At 50.5% G+C, this 17,453-nt stretch overlaps 1 protein-coding gene across 1 annotated transcript in view; it reads right to left on the reverse strand.

Annotated features, from left to right (window-relative positions):
- Window positions 1–248: 248 nt before the first annotated feature.
- The window catches only part of LOC120390532 (IgGFc-binding protein-like), a 49,801-nt gene continuing 32,596 nt past the window's right edge, over window positions 249–17,453 (reverse strand). The window contains exons 12-21 of the mRNA XM_039513261.1: window positions 17,003–17,334; window positions 14,591–15,164; window positions 9,775–10,373; window positions 8,394–8,958; window positions 7,424–8,019; window positions 6,333–6,903; window positions 5,640–5,839; window positions 3,094–3,474; window positions 1,406–1,692; window positions 249–429 (exon numbers count right to left, since the gene is read on the reverse strand). Of these exons, the coding sequence (XP_039369195.1) occupies window positions 420–429; window positions 1,406–1,692; window positions 3,094–3,474; window positions 5,640–5,839; window positions 6,333–6,903; window positions 7,424–8,019; window positions 8,394–8,958; window positions 9,775–10,373; window positions 14,591–15,164; window positions 17,003–17,334 (4,115 nt within the window). The 3' untranslated portion in view covers window positions 249–419. The remainder of the gene's footprint in view (window positions 430–1,405; window positions 1,693–3,093; window positions 3,475–5,639; window positions 5,840–6,332; window positions 6,904–7,423; window positions 8,020–8,393; window positions 8,959–9,774; window positions 10,374–14,590; window positions 15,165–17,002; window positions 17,335–17,453) is intronic.

Consider the following 17,453-nt stretch of genomic DNA (forward strand, 5'->3'; position numbering starts at 1 on the left):
TCAGGGTAGAGCTCATCCTGACTCTGCTTACACTAACAAGTTTTAGTAGCAGGATGCACTATTATTATTGTTAACTATTTGTATGGCAATTTCACTCTATTGTGCTCAGCGCTGTACAGACACGGAACAAAAAGACTGTCTTGTTCTCTTCCTCTGAAATTACCTTAAGATAGAAAGAAACAGGCTGCTATAATAAAATCACAGGATGAAGTTTGCAAAAATGAATTTATTGCTTCACATATCCACAGGTTTATTTGTTTTTATTGACAATCAGAACAAAGTCTTTTTCCTCATTAAATACCCTAGAGGACACAGAAAGTCACGAGGGCTACAGTTATGGCCCTATGAGCAATTCCTAGTTAAGATGGCAGCGGGGTTCATTCCAGGGAGGGAAGATACTTCAGCAGCCAGGATTTTGTTTAGACGTCACTAAAAGACAAAAACAGGAGAGGAGTTAGTCAGCCTCCTTCAGGACTGGGAAAATTCCTTTGCAATTGATTCATAGATTTTAAGGCCAGAAGGGACTAGATCAGGGGTGGGCAAACTTTTTGGGCCGAGGGCCACATCTGGGTGGGGAAATTTTATGCAAGGCCGGGACGGGGGTTGGGGTGTAAGAGGGAGTATGGGATGTGGGAGGGGGTGTGGTGTGCTGGAAGGGGCTCAGGGCAAGGGATTAGGGCAGAGGAGGGGTGCAGGGCATATGAGGGAGCTCAGAAGGGGGTTGGCGTGCAGGAGGGGTGCCGAGTGTGAGAGGGGGCTCAGGGCAGGGGGTAGGGGTGCAGGAGGGGTGGGAGGTGCAGGCAGAGGGCTTAGGACAGGGAGTTGGGGGGCAGGGTGAAGGAGGGGTTCGGGCTCCGGCCCGTGCCACTTACCTAAAGCGGCTCTGGGGTGGCAGCGGTGCGAACCAGGGCCAGGGCAGGCTCCCTGCACGCCTGCCCTGGCCCCACGCTGCGCCATTCCGGAAAGCGCTGTGGCCCCTGGGGGAAGGGGGGTGGAGGGCTCCGCATGCGCTGCCCTTGCTGCGCCTCCAGGTACCTCCTCCAAAGCTCCCATTGGCCATGGTTCCCCGTTCCCAACCAATGGGAGCTGCGGGAGGCAGTGCCTGGCGGCAAGGGCAACACATGGAGCCCTCTGCCCCCCCGCCCCTGGGGGGCTGCAGAGAAGTGGTGCCGGCCACTTCTGAGACCGGTGTGGGGCCTGCAGCACCACGGGGGACAATCCCACGGGCCGGATCCAAAGCCCTGAGGGGCCGGATCCGGCCCGTGGGCCGTGGTTTGCCCACCCCTGGACTAGATCATCTAGTCAGCACAAGCCAGGGAATTTCAACCACTTTCCTCCCCAGGGAGGTACCTATAGACCATCATAGAAAGATCATGGAAAGGGCAGCATCTGCAGAGCCACTCACCACCCAGAGAAGTCTCTGGCCTTCCAGGCATCGATGACCTCAGCAATGTTTCCTGCGACCTTCCCGCTGGGCAACTGCAGGTCGTCGGAGACGTCGCCATTGAAGTTCCCGCAGGACGCACACAGCTTGTTAGCCAGGCTCTCGCTGACTCTCACCGTCACCCCCCCACTGGGACTGAACAGAACCTGCATCCCCGAGGCCTGGACCACGGCCACACCCCCCTGAGAGCTGCTCACAGACACGGCATCGGAGACGTCCACTGGCAGCTGCACCAGGCGCCCGTTCACCTGGAACACAGAGACATAGGTCAGAGGAGAGCTGGGGAATGTGGAGGTGAATGAAATAGGCCAGGAGCTGAACTAGAGTCCATAGGCCACGTTACATGGCAACAGGATCTAGAGTCTGTAGGCCCCATCCTAAGGCTATGAGATCTAGAGTCCATGGGCCCCAATACCAGGTAAGGGGATCTAGAGTCTATGAGTCACAATAAAAAGCAATGGGGTCTAGTGACTATGGGCCCCATTATAAGGCAAGGGGGACTAGAGCGTATGGGGCAAAACAAAAGCCAATAGTCTTAGACTGAGAGGTGCAGAAAACACTATGACTGACAGAGAAGCCAATCAATAAACAGTGCTCTGGAGAGCAACTTTTTCCAATTCTGTCAATACCCAATCAAGGTGCACTGATTTGCATAGGCAACTTGATTGGCTAAAGTCCCTCCTGATTTCAATGTTATTGACCTGTGAGCAACAGTGTTTCTTAGTGCAAAAAGAACTGTAGAGATTTTATGCAAATGTTTAATACCTTAATTTACATATTTGATTAATGATACCTGCACTTATTTGCATCAATGACGGCAGGCAATCAAGAGAGAGACAAGGTGGGTGAGCTAATATCTTTTATGGGATCAGCTTCTGTTGGTAGCAGCACAAGCTTTCAAGCTACACAGAGCTCTTCTTCAGGCGTGTACAGCTCGCAAGCTCCTTCCTTCCACCAACAGACGTTGGTCCAACACAAGGTATCACCTCACCCAGTTTGTCTCTCTAATATCCTGTGACCAGCACGCCTACAACAACACTGCAAACAGCTGTTCAGTTTACTGAGTTCTGAATGTGACACCATGATACTGACTCTGATTCCTCCCTCTCTCCCCAGGGGGCAATCTCGCCTCCCCCCAATGGACAGGTCCCCCCATGGAGGGGGTGGTCTTTCCCACAATGGACAGCTGCCCCAGTGAATGGAGGGATCTCTCCCAGGGAACCTACTGGTTCACAGAGACCCTTCCTAGAGCAGTTCCCTGCATCTCCTCCAACCTTTGAGGTGGGACACAGCAGGGGTGAGGGGGGCTGGGAGTCAGGACTCCTGGATTGCAGCCCCAGCTCTGGGAGGAGAGTGGGCTCTAGTGGGTTAGAACAGGGGAAATTCAGGACTCCTGGGTTCTAGTTCAGTCTTTGCTACTGAATAATTGTTCATCAATAACTCATGTCATCCCCCCAAGTCTGTACACCACATCCTGTCAAAACCGAGGGTTCATGAGGCTGAATGAATTGAGCTTTGAGATGCCCAGATCAGCCCCAGTGATTAGGATCAACATCACTGTAATTTCTAGTCTTTTCATCATTTTGGTGGCAGCTGAATGAACTTCCTGCCCCTTTGACTCAGGCTGTTCTAACATGGTCCCCTCTTACCCAGGTCTCCTTGTTCCTTTTCACAGCTATGAAAGCATCTCGGAAGAAAATGTAGGTGGTTGTCCCAGCCATTGTTGCTCCGTCGCTGCATGCCCTGATGTCCACCACCACCCTAAACCAGGAGGGGGCGCTGTCGTTGCAGAGAGAGGCCAGCTCGTAAGCGCCACTGTGCAGATCTCCTCCCGAAGCGCCGTCGAAGGAGGTGAGCTGGGCTCCGGGGAGCAGTGTGCACCGGCCTTCCTGCTTCACGCAGCCGCGCACCCCATCCTGGAGCGCACAGATCTCTTTGTTGGGGCAGCTGTGTGGCTCGCAGACGAGCCCGCCTGAGGCCTGGCAGGTGCACTTCTCGGAGCAAGCGCCGGAGATGATGCTCTCCCCGGCCTGCAGGGAAATTCCCAAACAACTTTGTTACAGAAAAGCAGCAGAAGAAAATTCCCAGGATGGGATCAACTCAGAGCTCCCTTTGATTATTTAAATTACAGTAACCTGCCGAGGTCAGGGTCCCATTCCGCTGGGTGCTGTATGTATAAATAGTGAGAGACAGTCCCTGCCCCAAAAGGTATGTCTACTGCAGAGTTATCTTGGGAGATCTTTCTTTCTCTGGGGTAGCCTAGCCCAGGTCTGAGCAGTCACACCGCAAACCCCTACCCAAATTACTCTGTCCCCCCTGGTGCTGAGCTCCACCGTGCGTGCCACTGGGACTTCTGGGGGCATATCCTGTGGTGCTTTCTGCTGCAATAAATGTGGGAATTTTGGTAATATTTTATCAGGTCTCTGTGCGCCTCAGTTTCCCTCGGCGCTTTGTACTGTATAAAGGGAAGGGGTGAGGTTTTGGACTCATGTAGCCACCTGGCTGGAGGCTAGAGTCATTAACAAATGGAATAAAGTCTAGGCATGTGAACAGAGGGTCTGGAAGAGACAATGGGAACCCAATGGAAACCTGCACTGACCAACTACCAAAGACGGGAATTTAGCTGCAAGGAAGCAGAGCAAAGGCCCTGAGCTGGAGAATGAAGGGGAAAGGTGCTGGGTGGCTGGGTGAAGAGCTTAGCTCACAGGGGCTCTCTCCTGGGATGGAGACAAAGGGACAGAGCCAAGGAAAGGAAGCGACATGGTTCCTCCGGCAGCATGACTGAAGGAAGCCCGGGCGTTAGCCAGCCTGAACTCTGCCGTGACCTTTGCTTCTCTGTGCTAACCCAAGGCCTTTCAGATGCTGTAGCCAGGGCCTCCTGGTGTCCTCCTGGTGTCACTGCAAATTCTCACTGAGGGCTTTGCACCCTGAAGAGATAGGAACAAAACTCCCACAGGAGTCCGGCTTGGCTGGACTCGCTGCAGGGAGCCATGGAGAGACAAGGGATCACTGGTGCCCAAAGGGCCAGTTGTGGACTCACGGGGCCATGGGCCTGCCCCTGTGGAGCTGTGTGGGTCCTTGGGGCCCGGCACACTAAAGGGGTCACCCCAAGGGACTAGTTACAGGCTGGCACATAGACCAGTCCCTCTGAGTCCATGACACTGGAATTCTTCCCGTGAATTGTGGCACAGGAGGGCTATCAGTGATTTAGCCTGTGTCTTCATGGCAAAGTGCCTGTTACCAGCCTGAGAGTGAACAGCACCCAGGGTCCACCCCAACCCCCACCCCACCCCACCCCCGGATGGGTCAGCCAACCTGGGCTGAAAGAACCACTGAACTCGAGTGAGAACATCAGAATGGCCATAGTGGGTCAGACCAATGTCCATCTAGCCCAATACTCTGTCTCTGGCAGTGACCAGTGCCAGATGCTGGAGAGAGAATGAACAGAACAGGGCAATTAGTGCATGATCCATCCCCTGTCATCCACTCCCAGCTTCTGGCAGTCAGAGGCTTAGAGACAACCCGGAGCATGGGGTTGAGGCCCTGAAAATCTTGGCAAATAGCCAAGGTATAGTTTTGGCCTTCGCAACATCTTCTGGCAGCGACTTCCACAGGTTGACTGTGTGTGGTGTGAAGTGCTTCCTGACTGGGTTGAAGATGGAGCATGATAAGTTTATGAAATTCCTAGACAGGAAAGGACCTGTCCCATTCCCCATCCTCCAAGCCAGTCATTTACCCTAACTGGGGTCAGGATTAGACCTGCAGCCCCCTAGAGGGGAAAGGCAACATGTCCCTTTCCCTACCCCCTAAGCCAGCCAGTGTCCAGCGCTGGGCCGGATCAGATCCAGCACCCTCTAGTGGGGAAAGGCTCCATATCCCATTTTCCATCCAGTCCCACGGTTTTCCTGTGATGAATCCCTAGCGCATGGCATAGTTTCATTTCCACATGCAAGGATCACACAGGGCAGGTGTTTGGATGCTCCTCTAACCCAATGCCACTGAGTGCAGCAGAAGTCACATGGGTGACTGAAGGCAGGACCTAGCTGTAGGTTTTATGTCTCGCTGCACTGAAGGGCACAGACACACAATCACTGTAACTCCCAGTGGGAAGCTGGGACAATCCCACACCTACAAGGGCATCCAATGCCAAATGACAGCATCGAGGATGACAGCCGACTCATATCCCAGCACCCACCTTGATGTAGCGTCCGTCACGCACGCAGCCGCATCCTTCCATGGACGTGCATGTTTCCCCATTGAATGCGTAGCCGGCGTCGCACTGGCAGCCTTCAAAGCATTTCGCAGTGCACTGGGCAGGGGAGAACAAGCCAGCACATGTGAAATCACAGGATCTAGTGCACAGCTCGTAGTGGCTGTTGGCTGGGCAGGTGAAAGCTGGAGAGATAGAAGCAAATGAGAAACGAATGAAAAACTGAGGCTATGTCTGCACTACAGCAGCTACAGCAGCACAGCTACAGCACTGCAGCTATTCTGCTGTAGCACCCTGGTGTAAATGCGTCCTACATCAACTGAAGGGGCTCTCCCATCCATGTAGTTAATCTACCTCTTTGAGATATGATAGCTCGGTCAATGGAAGAATTCTTCCCTCAACACAGCTGTGTCTACAGTGGAGTTAGGTCGACCTAGCTATGTCACACAGGGTGTGTAATTTTCACAGCCCTGAGCGATGTGGCTAGGTCAATCTAATTTTTAGGTGTAGTGTAGACCAGCCCTGCCTCAGCCATCCCACCCCTGCAGCATGCTCCCAACCCAGCTACTCACTCCTCGCAAAGGTATCTGACAAGCAGAGAGATTGTGATACCACATATCACTAGCTGCAAATACAGCTGAAGATAAGAGCAGGCTGTAGATTGTTCTGTAAACTTACGGCAGAAGGAGGCTGTTCTCCAGGCACTGACTATGGCTCCAGCTGCTTGGCACGCGGCCGTGTAGGCCTGGATACTCTGGCAGAGGATTTCTCTTGCTCCATTGGCAGCACACATGTCATAGAGACAATGGTTGAAATACTCGGTAGGGCTGACCAGCGAGTGACAGTATTTAAAGGGACCTGATGTCGCTTTGATCAACCCACAGGAGCTGTCAGCCTGGTACGGCTTTGTCTGAGCTTCATCACAGACCGGGCACCTTTCCCCACAGCCATCGGTGCACGTGGCACCATCAACAGGCACCTTCCAGGAGGCCCCGAACTCATCCGCGTTCTGGGTGCTCTTCCCACTGGGCAGCAGGAAGTCGTCGTTCTTGTCGCCGTTGAAGTTGCTGCACAAGCCGCACACGTGTCCCTTGTAGGAGCTGGGGATGGAGACTAGGACATAATAGGAGGTGTCATAAAGGACTTTGAGGCCAGAGGCAGACTGGACAATGATGTTGTTCCCCTCCTGGTTGATCTGAAGTTTCCCATCGTTCATAGCCAGCGGGAGAGTGTAGAGCTCCCCGTCCACCTGTGCCAATGAGAGGGAAATTCACCCATCACTAGTGGGGACTCAGCAGCTGTGTCCTGGTTACAACACACAGTGTTAGTCACTCTAGGCTAGTGGTTCTCAACCAGGGGTACGCAGAGGTCTTCCACCGGGTCCATTAACTCATCTAGATATTCGCCCAGTTTTACAACAGCCTATATAAAAAACACTAGTGAAGTCAGTACAACCTACAACTTCAGACAGACAGTGACTTGTTTCTATTGCTCTCTATACTATACACTGAAATGTACATACAATATTTATAGTCCAAATGATTTATTTTATCATTTTATGGTAAAAAAGGGGAGAGATTTTTCAGTACTAGTGTGTCTGTGACACTTTTGTATTTTTATGCGTGAGTTTGCAAGCAAGTCATTCTTAAGTGAGTGAAACCTGGGGGTGCACAAGACAAATCAGACTCCTGAAAGGGGTACAGTAGTCTGGAAAGGCTGGGAGCCATTGCTCTAGGCTACAATGAGAATAATGTCAAAGAGGGACTTACCGTGACTTTCCACTTCCTTCCCCTCTCCATGGTGACGGTGTAACCATGAACGGAGACCACCACCAGCCGTGCCACTGACACTTGCCCATTACCGTAGCTCTCATTTTCTACCACCACGGAGAAGTTTGCCAGCCCAGCGTCACTGCTGCACACTCTGGCTAAGCTGTAAGTGCAAGTGCCCTGGAAATCAAAGGCCCGTCCATCAAAGGTCAGATAGTGTCGATTACCAGACACCACACATTTGCCGCAGCCCATGGCGTGGCAGCCTAGGATTCCATTCTCCACCCTGCACTGCTCATTGGCTCCGCAGGAGGCCTCCTGGCACTCGACGACCCCGTTGTCTTTGCACCGGCACCGTTCCTGGCAGGAGGCGCTGGCGTAGAACTCCTCTCCCTTCCTGTAGTACCTGCCCTGGTGCACACAGCCGCACTGCGCGACGGGGACGCACCGGTCTCCGCTCAGGAGGAACCCGGCGTCACAGAAACACCCTTCAGCACAGGGAGCATCACAGCCGTCCGGTGCCGAGAGGCCATGGCAGGTGGCAGGGCAGCTGTTCCCACAGAGCTCGTAGTGGGAGTTACGAGGGCAGGTGGCACCTGCAGGAGAAGATCAGAGCGAACGTGCAGATAGGGACGAGAGAAAGAAGAAATGCAAAGGTAAGTTGAAGGAAATCTCTCTCAATTCACATCACTTAGAATAGGATTGTTCTGGTGGAGTTGGGAGCCAGGACTCCTGGGTTCTATTCCTAGTTCTGGGAGGGGATTGGAGTCTAGTGGTTAGAGCAGGGAGGCTGGGAGTCAGATCTCCTGGGTTGTATCCCAGATGTGAAAGGGCGGTCAGGTCTAGAGGGTTAAAGCAGTGTGGGCTGGGAGTCAGGACACATGGCTGAGCCATTCTGAACCCACTCTGTAGAGGGTGCTGCACATGCACACTACACACACATAAAGCGAAGTCAATTAGCAACACTCACTGCAGAATGAGGCCGATCTCCACTGCCCTATCTGGATGCCCTTGGCCTGGCAGGCTGTCACATAGGCACTGATCGCGCTGCAGAGAGCGTCACGGTGACCCTTGTACTGGCAGGTATCAAAGACGCAGTCGTCAAAGAAGGGGGCTGGGTCGATGACCTCATGGCACTCTCTGAACGGCCCGTTCCCTCTGGTGATGACCCCGCAGTATCCATCTCCCTTGTAGGGTTGTCTCTGAGCCTCACTGCAGACTGGGCAGTCCTTGGTGCAACTGGGCAAGCATCCAGGGACCTCCCCCACCTTCCAGCTCTCTGCAAACTGGATGGCGTTGGCCGCCCGGCTCCCGTCCCTCATGGTCAGGTCGTCACTGGCAGTTTGGTTGTTGTTGCCACAGAGGCCGCAGAGGGCGTTGGTGTAGGTGTTGGGCACGGTGACCCGGACCAGGCTGCTCCCGTCGAAGGTCACCGTCAGGTCAAAGGCGGTCTTGATGGCGATGTGGGATCCACTGACGTAGGCCTGTAGCTTCTCCTCTTGGTAGAACGGCAGGTCCATGAAGACTCCATCCACCTGGAACAGATGTGGCAGGACCGAGGCTTAATTTTGAATGAACACTGCAAGCAGAGAGTGGGGATCCAGAACTCCTGGGTTCTATCCCTGGATCTGCAAGGGGTGTGGGGTCTAGTCCTGAGAGAATGTAGAAGGATAGAATCATAGGAAGGGACCTCAGGAGGTATCTAGTCCAACCCCCTGCTCAAAGCAGGACCAATCCGCAGACAGATTTTTGCCACAGATCCCTAAATGGCCCCCTCAAGGATTGAACTCACAACCCTGAGCTATCCCTCCCCCAGTCCACAAAGATGCTATTCGTATAGAAAAGACGTGTCAGGGATGGTGAAGGTCTGAATTCCCAGTTACACTAAGTCCCTTTCACACCTCTTGGGCGGGATAAGGGCAATTTATTTCAGCTTTGGCTGGCAGAGCAGTGCAAAAGGCCTTAGCACAACAGAAATCAGGGTCAAGCACCTTAGCAGAGGAAGCTTTTAGGGCTGTTGATTCCTCTGGAGTCAATGGGGCCAGATATCACAGTAGCATGAATCGGCCATAGCTCCACTGGAGTCAATTGGGCCCAATCCCCAGCTAAATGAGTAAGTTGTTTGAGTGCAGAGGAGTTACAATGACATAACTGCACTTACAGGGAGGAGAAAATCATTCATTATATATTCACAAAGGGGCACTCGGTTACTTCCCATACACCCACCAGCTCAGTGGACAGTGGACACAAGACATGGTTCTACAGTGGGGGCTGAAATCAGGGGCAATGTATCAACAGGAAGAGTTCCTGCTCACAGCTCCCCAAGTAGTCCTGTGGCTCTCCGTCCCTACCTTGATCTTGCGGGGATATTGCTGGCTCACAGTGATGCTTCTGCCGTACACCTCCAAGGTCACCGTTTTGGTGTAGGACACGGCCTTGTTGCCACGGTTGTTATTCTCCACCTTGATGTTGAATGGGGTGAGCGTGGGGTCCTCGGAGCAGACCCTAGCCAGCTGGTAGATGCAGGTGCCCATGAAATCGTACTTTTTCCCGTCAAAGGTGGTGTAATGAGGGTCCCCAGAGGCTGTGCACGTGGAGTAGCTGATTGCGTGGCAGTCACGGACCCCGTTGATCACGGCGCATCTCTCACTGGCCTTGCAGCTGGTCTCCTGGCAAACCACCATGCCCAGGCTGGGGTCACATCTGCACCGAGAGCGGCAGTTCTCATCAGCCCAGAACTCCTCGTTGGGTTTATAGTAGCGGCCATTGTAGTCACAGCCACAGCTCCCCACGGGGACACACTGGCCAGCACTCAGGACATAACCGTTGTCACACTGGCAGGTCTCCACGCAGGGCTCCTGGCAGGAGGAGGGGGCAGTTCGGTCAGAGCAGCTGGCTGGGCAGGCGTTTCCACAGGCCTCGTAGTGGCTGTTCTCAGGGCAGGGCAGGACTAGGAGGGGGTCAGAGATGGAGAGATTTAACATCATAGGAAATGAACTAAAAACCACCTTCTTAGATGCAGCAAGAGCCAGAGACAAATTCTAATGTGCAATCGGCATCCTCTATATCACAGGCCCGATGTACAAGCAGCCACACTAAGGCCACCTCAGGAGCCCAGCACAGTGAACAACCCAGTTAGGGAAGGCTGTTTGCTAGCTGGGAGAGCAGGGAAATGTTCTGTTCTTATAGAAAACCCAAGAAGATCTGCAAAGTGCACCCAGAGCAGATTAGCCCTCACTTGTCAAGGCCTCACCTGGAAGCCCCACCGACGCCAGATGGCCTAGGACTCAGCACCTGTGCCACTGAAGTCAAGCGGTTAAGTAGATCCTGTATTTCCAGGTAGTATTTTGGATGGATCTCACCTTTCCATCTCTTTCTGATTCATCCCTCTCTTCCATCCAATCCACCCAGCAAATCCATCCCTCTCTTCTGTTCCTCAGTTACATCCCTCTTACACAATATTGACAACCCCGTATTTGAAGTCATTCGTTTTCACAACCTCCTTACATTTACTGGTAAGAGCAAAAAATATATTGATGAATACAATGATACAGCTACATAACGTGGAAGTGTTTCCAAAGGTTGGCCGAGCATACTTGACCTTGAAGCGTTAGGATGCACAGGGGGAGGAGAAAGTGAGATTGTCTTTACTTTTGATTGTAATAAAATGCTCAATGCCTCCCAAGACCCCTTAATTGTCTTTTGTGACTTCTGCTGAGGGGTAGGGGGGTGTCATGACTCAATGGTTGAGGGACACTTCTCTAAAGCATTCAATCCATCCATTAAAAAATCCATTTATCTAATCAAGCCATATAATCCAATAAATCAGTAAATCCACTGCATGAGAGACTATCTGCCTATTTTAGGTAATTATATAGCACACATTGCTATACTCTCTGAGCAGCTCATGATATGTAATATATTTACCCTCCCTCCTCCTTGTGAGACAGGGGAGGGATAGCTCAGTGGTTTGAGCATTGGCCTGCTAAACCCAGGGTTGTGAGTTTAATCCTTGAGGGGGCCACTTTGGGATCTGGGGCAAAAATTGGTCCTGCTAGTGAAGGCAGAGAGCTGGACTTGATGACCTTTCAAGGTACCTTCCAGCTCTAGGAGATTGATTGGTGCTGTTATCCCCATTGTACACATGGAAACAGAAGAAATGACCTGTCAAAGTCACACAGGAAGCAGCTGGAAGAACAGGGATTGGAACCGTGGTCTTCTAAGTGTAGGCTACATTTACCGAGTTTAATACCAGAAGGCACCATTGTGATCATCCACAGGCCAGAGAACATCCCCAAAATAAACCCTACAGAAAATCTGTTAAAAAACATCCAATCTTGATTTAAAAATTGTCAGTGATGGAGCATCCACCATGCACCTTATCAAATTGTTCCAATGGTCAATTACTCTCACTGTTAAAAATTTACTCCTTATTTCCCATCTGAATTTGTCTAGCTTCACCTTCCAGCTGTCGGGGTGTGTTATAACTTCATCTCCTAGACTGAAGTGCCCATTATTAAATATTAGTTCCCCATTTAGATATTTATAGACTGTAATCAAGTCAACCCTTAACCACTGTTAAGCTTAATCAGTGGAGCTCTTTGAGTCTCTCACTATAAAGCACTACAAATGATCCTTTAATCATTCTCCTAGCTCTTCTCTGACCCTCTCCAATTTATCAACATCCTTCTTGAACTGTGGGCACCAGAACTGGACACAGGAGTCCAGCAGCAATCACACCAATGCCAAATCTAGAGGTGAAATTACTTCTCTGCTCCCTTCTTTATGTATCCCAGGGTTGCATTAGTTCTTTTGGCCACAGCATCACACTGGGAGCTCATGTTCAGCTGATTATCCACTGTGACCCCCAAATCTTTTTGACAGTCACTGCTTCCCAGGATCAAGTCCTCCTCCTGTAAGTCTGGCCTACATTTTTGGTTCCTAGATTTACATATTTACATTCAGCTGTATTAAAACACATATAATTTGCTTGCACTGAGTTTACCGAGCAATCCAGATTGCTCTGAATCAGTGACCTGTCCTCTTCTTTATTTACCACTCCCCCAACTTTTGTGTCATTTGCAAACTTGATCAGTGATGATTTGATGTTTTCTTCTGGGCAGGGGCGTGCATAGGAATTTAGATTCCAGCATTTTTGGAGGGGCAAGTTCTGTGCCCCCGCTGGGGTCCCAGGGACAAAGGAACTGTCAGCTCTCATCGGGGTTCCAGCACTGGAGGAGAGCATGCTCACCCTGCCAGGGCCCTGGGGGCTGGAGGAGCTCGCGTGCTGACCCTTTTGCCCCCCCTTTTGCACCCTCCTGCATCTAAGTCATTGATAAAATGGTAATTAGCAATTTTTCCCACCATGTGTGGAATGCATCACCTCCATATTGGTGCACACAACAAAATTCATGTTGTGGGGCTGGGCCTGAGGGGTTTGGAGTGTGGGAGGGGGCTCAGGGCTGGAGCAGAGGGTTGGGGTGTGGGGGGTGATGGCTGTGGCTGGGGTGAGGGCTCTAGGGTGGGGCCGGGGAGGAGGGGATGGGGGGGCGGGAGGGGGCTCGGGGCTGGGGGTCGGGTGTGGGGGGATGAGGGCTCTGGCTGGGGTGCGGGCTCTAGGGTGGGGCCGGGGAGGAGGGGATTGGGGTGCGGGAGGGGGGTCAGGGCTGGGGTTCGGGTGTGGGGGGATGAGGGCTCTGGCTGGGGGTGCAGGCTCTAGGGTGGAGCTGGGGATGAGGGGATTGGGGTGCGGGAGGAGGCTCAGGGCTGGGGTTCTGGTGTGGGGGGATGAGGGCTCTGGAGTGGGGCTGGGGATTGGAGGTTTGGGGTGCAGGCTGCCCCAGGGCTGCGGTGGGGAGAGAGGACTCCCTCAAGCCCTCTCTCACTGCAGCAGCTCAGGGCCGAGTCAGAGGAGCCTCTCTCCAGCCATGGCAGCTCCAGCGGGGCTGAGCCGGGCCGGACCGGGGGAGGGGCACCTCTCCTCACCTGCGCGGCCCTTGCTAGCCTACTTTGCGGCCGTGCGGCTGCGCAGCTTACAGGGAACTTAGCTGCTCAGGGATGATTCCTTAACCATGCTCCAACCAGCTTGTCCATGCTGATTCCTGCCTTGAGTGCGGAGGACCGGACTAGATGACCTCTCAAGGTCCCTTCCAGTTGTATGATTTTATGCAATTATCTAATAGTGCTGGCTGAAAAAGCTTGAAAAAAAAATTTTTCCATCAGACAATGTCAAAATTTAAAATTTCTGTGGGAAATTTAAAAAGAAATGGCAGAATTCTTGTGGTCCATAATGGGGCAGAGAGAGACCAATCTGCATCATGAGAGATGGTCAGGGAGCAATGCCCATAGGAGAGAATCAGAGTATAAGGAGTCCGGAACTACAGCTCCCATGTGGCTGCTCAGGCAGGTGCAGAGATTAATGTTGATGTGAAATAAAATGTTTCCTTTCAGAACCCCAATCTGAAATGTTTGATTTAGGAATAACATAATGTTTGTTTCTATCTAACTATTTCATTTGGACATTTTTTAATTTAAATTTTTTTCAGAACATCAATGTTTTGACATTTTGGGCCCATTCGGGGACAAATGGAAATATTAAAACATCAGAATTTCCCATGGGATGGAAATTCTCCTTACTGATCAGTCAGTCATTTTCTGTCTCCCATGCCTCCATCTAATGTGTATACCTGATGTTTACACCCATGAGTGTGTACACCACACATCTGATGTGTACACCCATGAGTACCTGTCTCATCTGTAACCTAATCCATTTAATTTATCCATCCATCTGTCTAATGTCTAATCTACCAATCTTTACCTCTAATCGATTTAATCTCCCTGTGCATCAAATCCATCCATCCAGCCATTAAATCCATTTAATCTCCCTAACCATGCAATCCATCTATTCCTCCCTACAATATACTGAGTCTTTCTCTTTCTCTAATCTAATCTACCAAACCCATGTGTCTATCCATTGTCAATCTATCTAGTCTGTTCTCGGGATTTCTAATGGACACATCCCCATAGTGCCTAGTTGCCAAGGTGCAGTATCTAAGATTATCTGCCTGATGCTAAGCCCCCTCAACATCTTCTCAAGCAGTAGAGTAAGTAGATTGGCTTGTTTTATTGCTGCTTTTGTCAATAAAGAAACCAAAGCACAGAGCTCACCACAGCCGGATGGTGTCCTCCAGTCATAGACGGTGATGCCCTGTTTCTTGCAGATGGCTGCGTAGGCCTCCAGCGCCTGGCACAGGATGTTCTTGGCTCCCCCGTTCAGACACACGTCGTAGATGCAGCTGTCAAAAATGTCCTCCGGGCTCACTTTGGGGTGACACTCTCTGAAGGGCCCTCCCGGTGCTTTGCTGATCAAACCACAATATTCATTGCCCCCATAGGTCTCCTTCTTGCTCTCATCGCACGTTGGGCATTTCCCTTTGCAAACATCCCAGCAGAAAGGGTCCCGGTCTTTGACTTTCCAGCCCTTGGCCCAATCCACGATGGAGGAGAATCTGGTACCGTTGGGTGATGTCATGTCATCTCCATGGTTTTGGTTGAAATCCCCACAAAGGCCGCACATGGCCCCATAATAGCTGCTGGGGAGGGTGATGATCAGGTGCCAATTCCAGTCATACGACACCTGCAGACCAAAGTCTGTCTGCAGGATAGCATTGAGACCGCTCTGGTAGAGCTTGATTTTACCGTCTTCAAGGGTCACCGGCAAGCTGGTGGTCACGTCATTGATCTAGAGACAGGAGATAAAAAACAGTGGTTATTTCTCTTTTCATCTCACCTATTACAAGAGTTCTGCTCCTCTGGGACAATAAAGATTAGAAAGCCCAGAATTAAGCACTTGAGTCCTCAGGGATAAAATGTTCTCTGTCCAAGGGACCTGGCTGTGGAACGTATTCCCAGTGCAGAATAGATAAATCTAGAGTCTGACCAACTTTAGGAAATGCTGGAAGACCCTCCCCATCATAAAGCTTTTTCACCATAATGACGACATTCACAGCTTGAAACCCACCCAACTCACCACAAAAATCCCACCTCAAGTAGAGTTTTGTATAGTCCAAAAAGAGAATAACCCCAAACTCCATGGATTTCACCAGAGCATTTATTATTGTCAGTATATATTTTATGCAGAGGATGCTTGGATACTGTGGTGTTGGCTGGCAGTACAAAACCAGAGAGCGGGGTGGGGGGCGGGAGAGAGAGAGAGAGAGAGAGAGAGAGAGAGGGATGGTCAAAATGTTTTAAATGAAAACAATTTTTCAAAATGAAAAACTTGGCTTCTTTATTATTGGTTTTCTCTGAATACAAACTGTCAGCATCCTTCTTCTTCTTTGTGCATGGTCATCACATCTTTGTTCTTCTTTGTGTTCAATCACTGTAACCCTGTATTGTGTTCAGCCGTGGTCATCCTTGTTTTTGTCTTTGGTTGTTCCTGTCATTTACTGAGTATGATCACTGTAGTCTCTGTTCTTTTTTATGGACATTCATCATAGCCCATTATTGAGTTTGGTCATCATCATCTTTGTTTTTCTTTCTGTTTGGTCATTGTTGTCCTTGTTCTTCTTGGTGGTCATTTCTCATCACCCTTTGTTGGGTTGGGTCATTCTCATCCTTCTTCTGTGTTGGTTTTGGTCATCATTGCACTGTACTGGGTTTGGGCCTCATCATCTTGTTCTTCCTAGTGTTCAACCACCATGGCCCTGTATTGCATTTGGTCATCACTGTCCTTCAGTTTGCTCAATCCAAGGAACCAGTTAACCTGTGTGATTTGGAGGGACAATGTGACCTAAGGAGATTGGTGGAACAGGAATTCTGGGAGGCCCAAGGGGACCAGGTGGCCCATGTGGTTCATGGAGACAAGATTGCCCTGATGGCTTGGTAGGACCTAGGGGGCTGGAGCATATCATTTAAAATCGGTTCATTTCTTGGCTGTTCAGATTCCTATGTGATGTTGGCATTTTGAATCTTTTCTCTTTTCATGGACACTTTGAGACCACAAAAAGCGGATTTTTTTCAATGAAAATCCAAAATGTTTCAATTCTGAAATTTCTAAATATAATTTGAATTGCCCATTTCAAAATGAATGACATGATTCAGTGGAAATTCTTGAAAAGAAAAATATTGGTCCTTTTTGTATGAATGGAACAAAAAAGATTTTGCAATTCTCCAAAATATATTTGGTATCTATCTATCTATGTGTGCATGAGGATGGAGAGGATGGATGGAGAGAAAAAGAGATGTCTGTGGGGGATAGATAGATAGATAGATAGATAGATAGATAGATAGATAGATAGATAGATAGATAGATAGATAGATAGATAGATAGATAGATAGATAGATAGATAGATAGATGTCTGTGGGGGATAGACAGAGTGATGGATAGATGTGTATGGGGATGGATAGATAAAGAGCTTTGTACGGAGATGGAAGGGAGGATGGATGCACAGGTATGAGAATAGATAGATAGATATGTAGGAGGATGGAAGGGGAGATGGATTCAAAGATAGATATATTTGGGGGTGTGGATCGGAAGATGTTTTTATTCTAATCATTTTTGCATTTTCTACTCACTCTGATTTTCCCAACTTCCTTCTTGTAGATAGCGATGTTGTACCCGTAGACATAGATGTTGGTCAGGCGCACGTAGGAGACAGCCTGATTCCCCCCCCGGTTGTCGTTCTTCTCGTTGATGGTGAAGGGCACCAGGGTGGGGTCAGTCCCACAGTACTTGGCCAGGGTGTAGGTGCAGGTGCCCTGGAAGTCAAAGTTCAGCCCATCAAAGGTGTGATAGTGCGGGTCCCCCCAGCCCCAGCAGGTTCCAGTGAAGTTGGGAACACAAGTTGCACGGCCGTTCTCGATCTTGCACGTCTCCTTGGTCCGGCACTTCAGAACTTTGCAAGGATCTGAAAGGGAAGAAATCCCAGGAGTCCATGAGTGAGAGCTAGATGCCAGGCAAGCTTGGTTCAGCATAGGCTCAGTTATTGTCCAGAACCAACTGGCCCACCAAAGTCATTCGGAAGAG

Source organism: Mauremys reevesii, linkage group 24, assembly GCF_016161935.1.
Source record: "Mauremys reevesii isolate NIE-2019 linkage group 24, ASM1616193v1, whole genome shotgun sequence".
In the NCBI taxonomy this organism is placed as follows: Eukaryota; Metazoa; Chordata; order Testudines; family Geoemydidae; genus Mauremys; species Mauremys reevesii.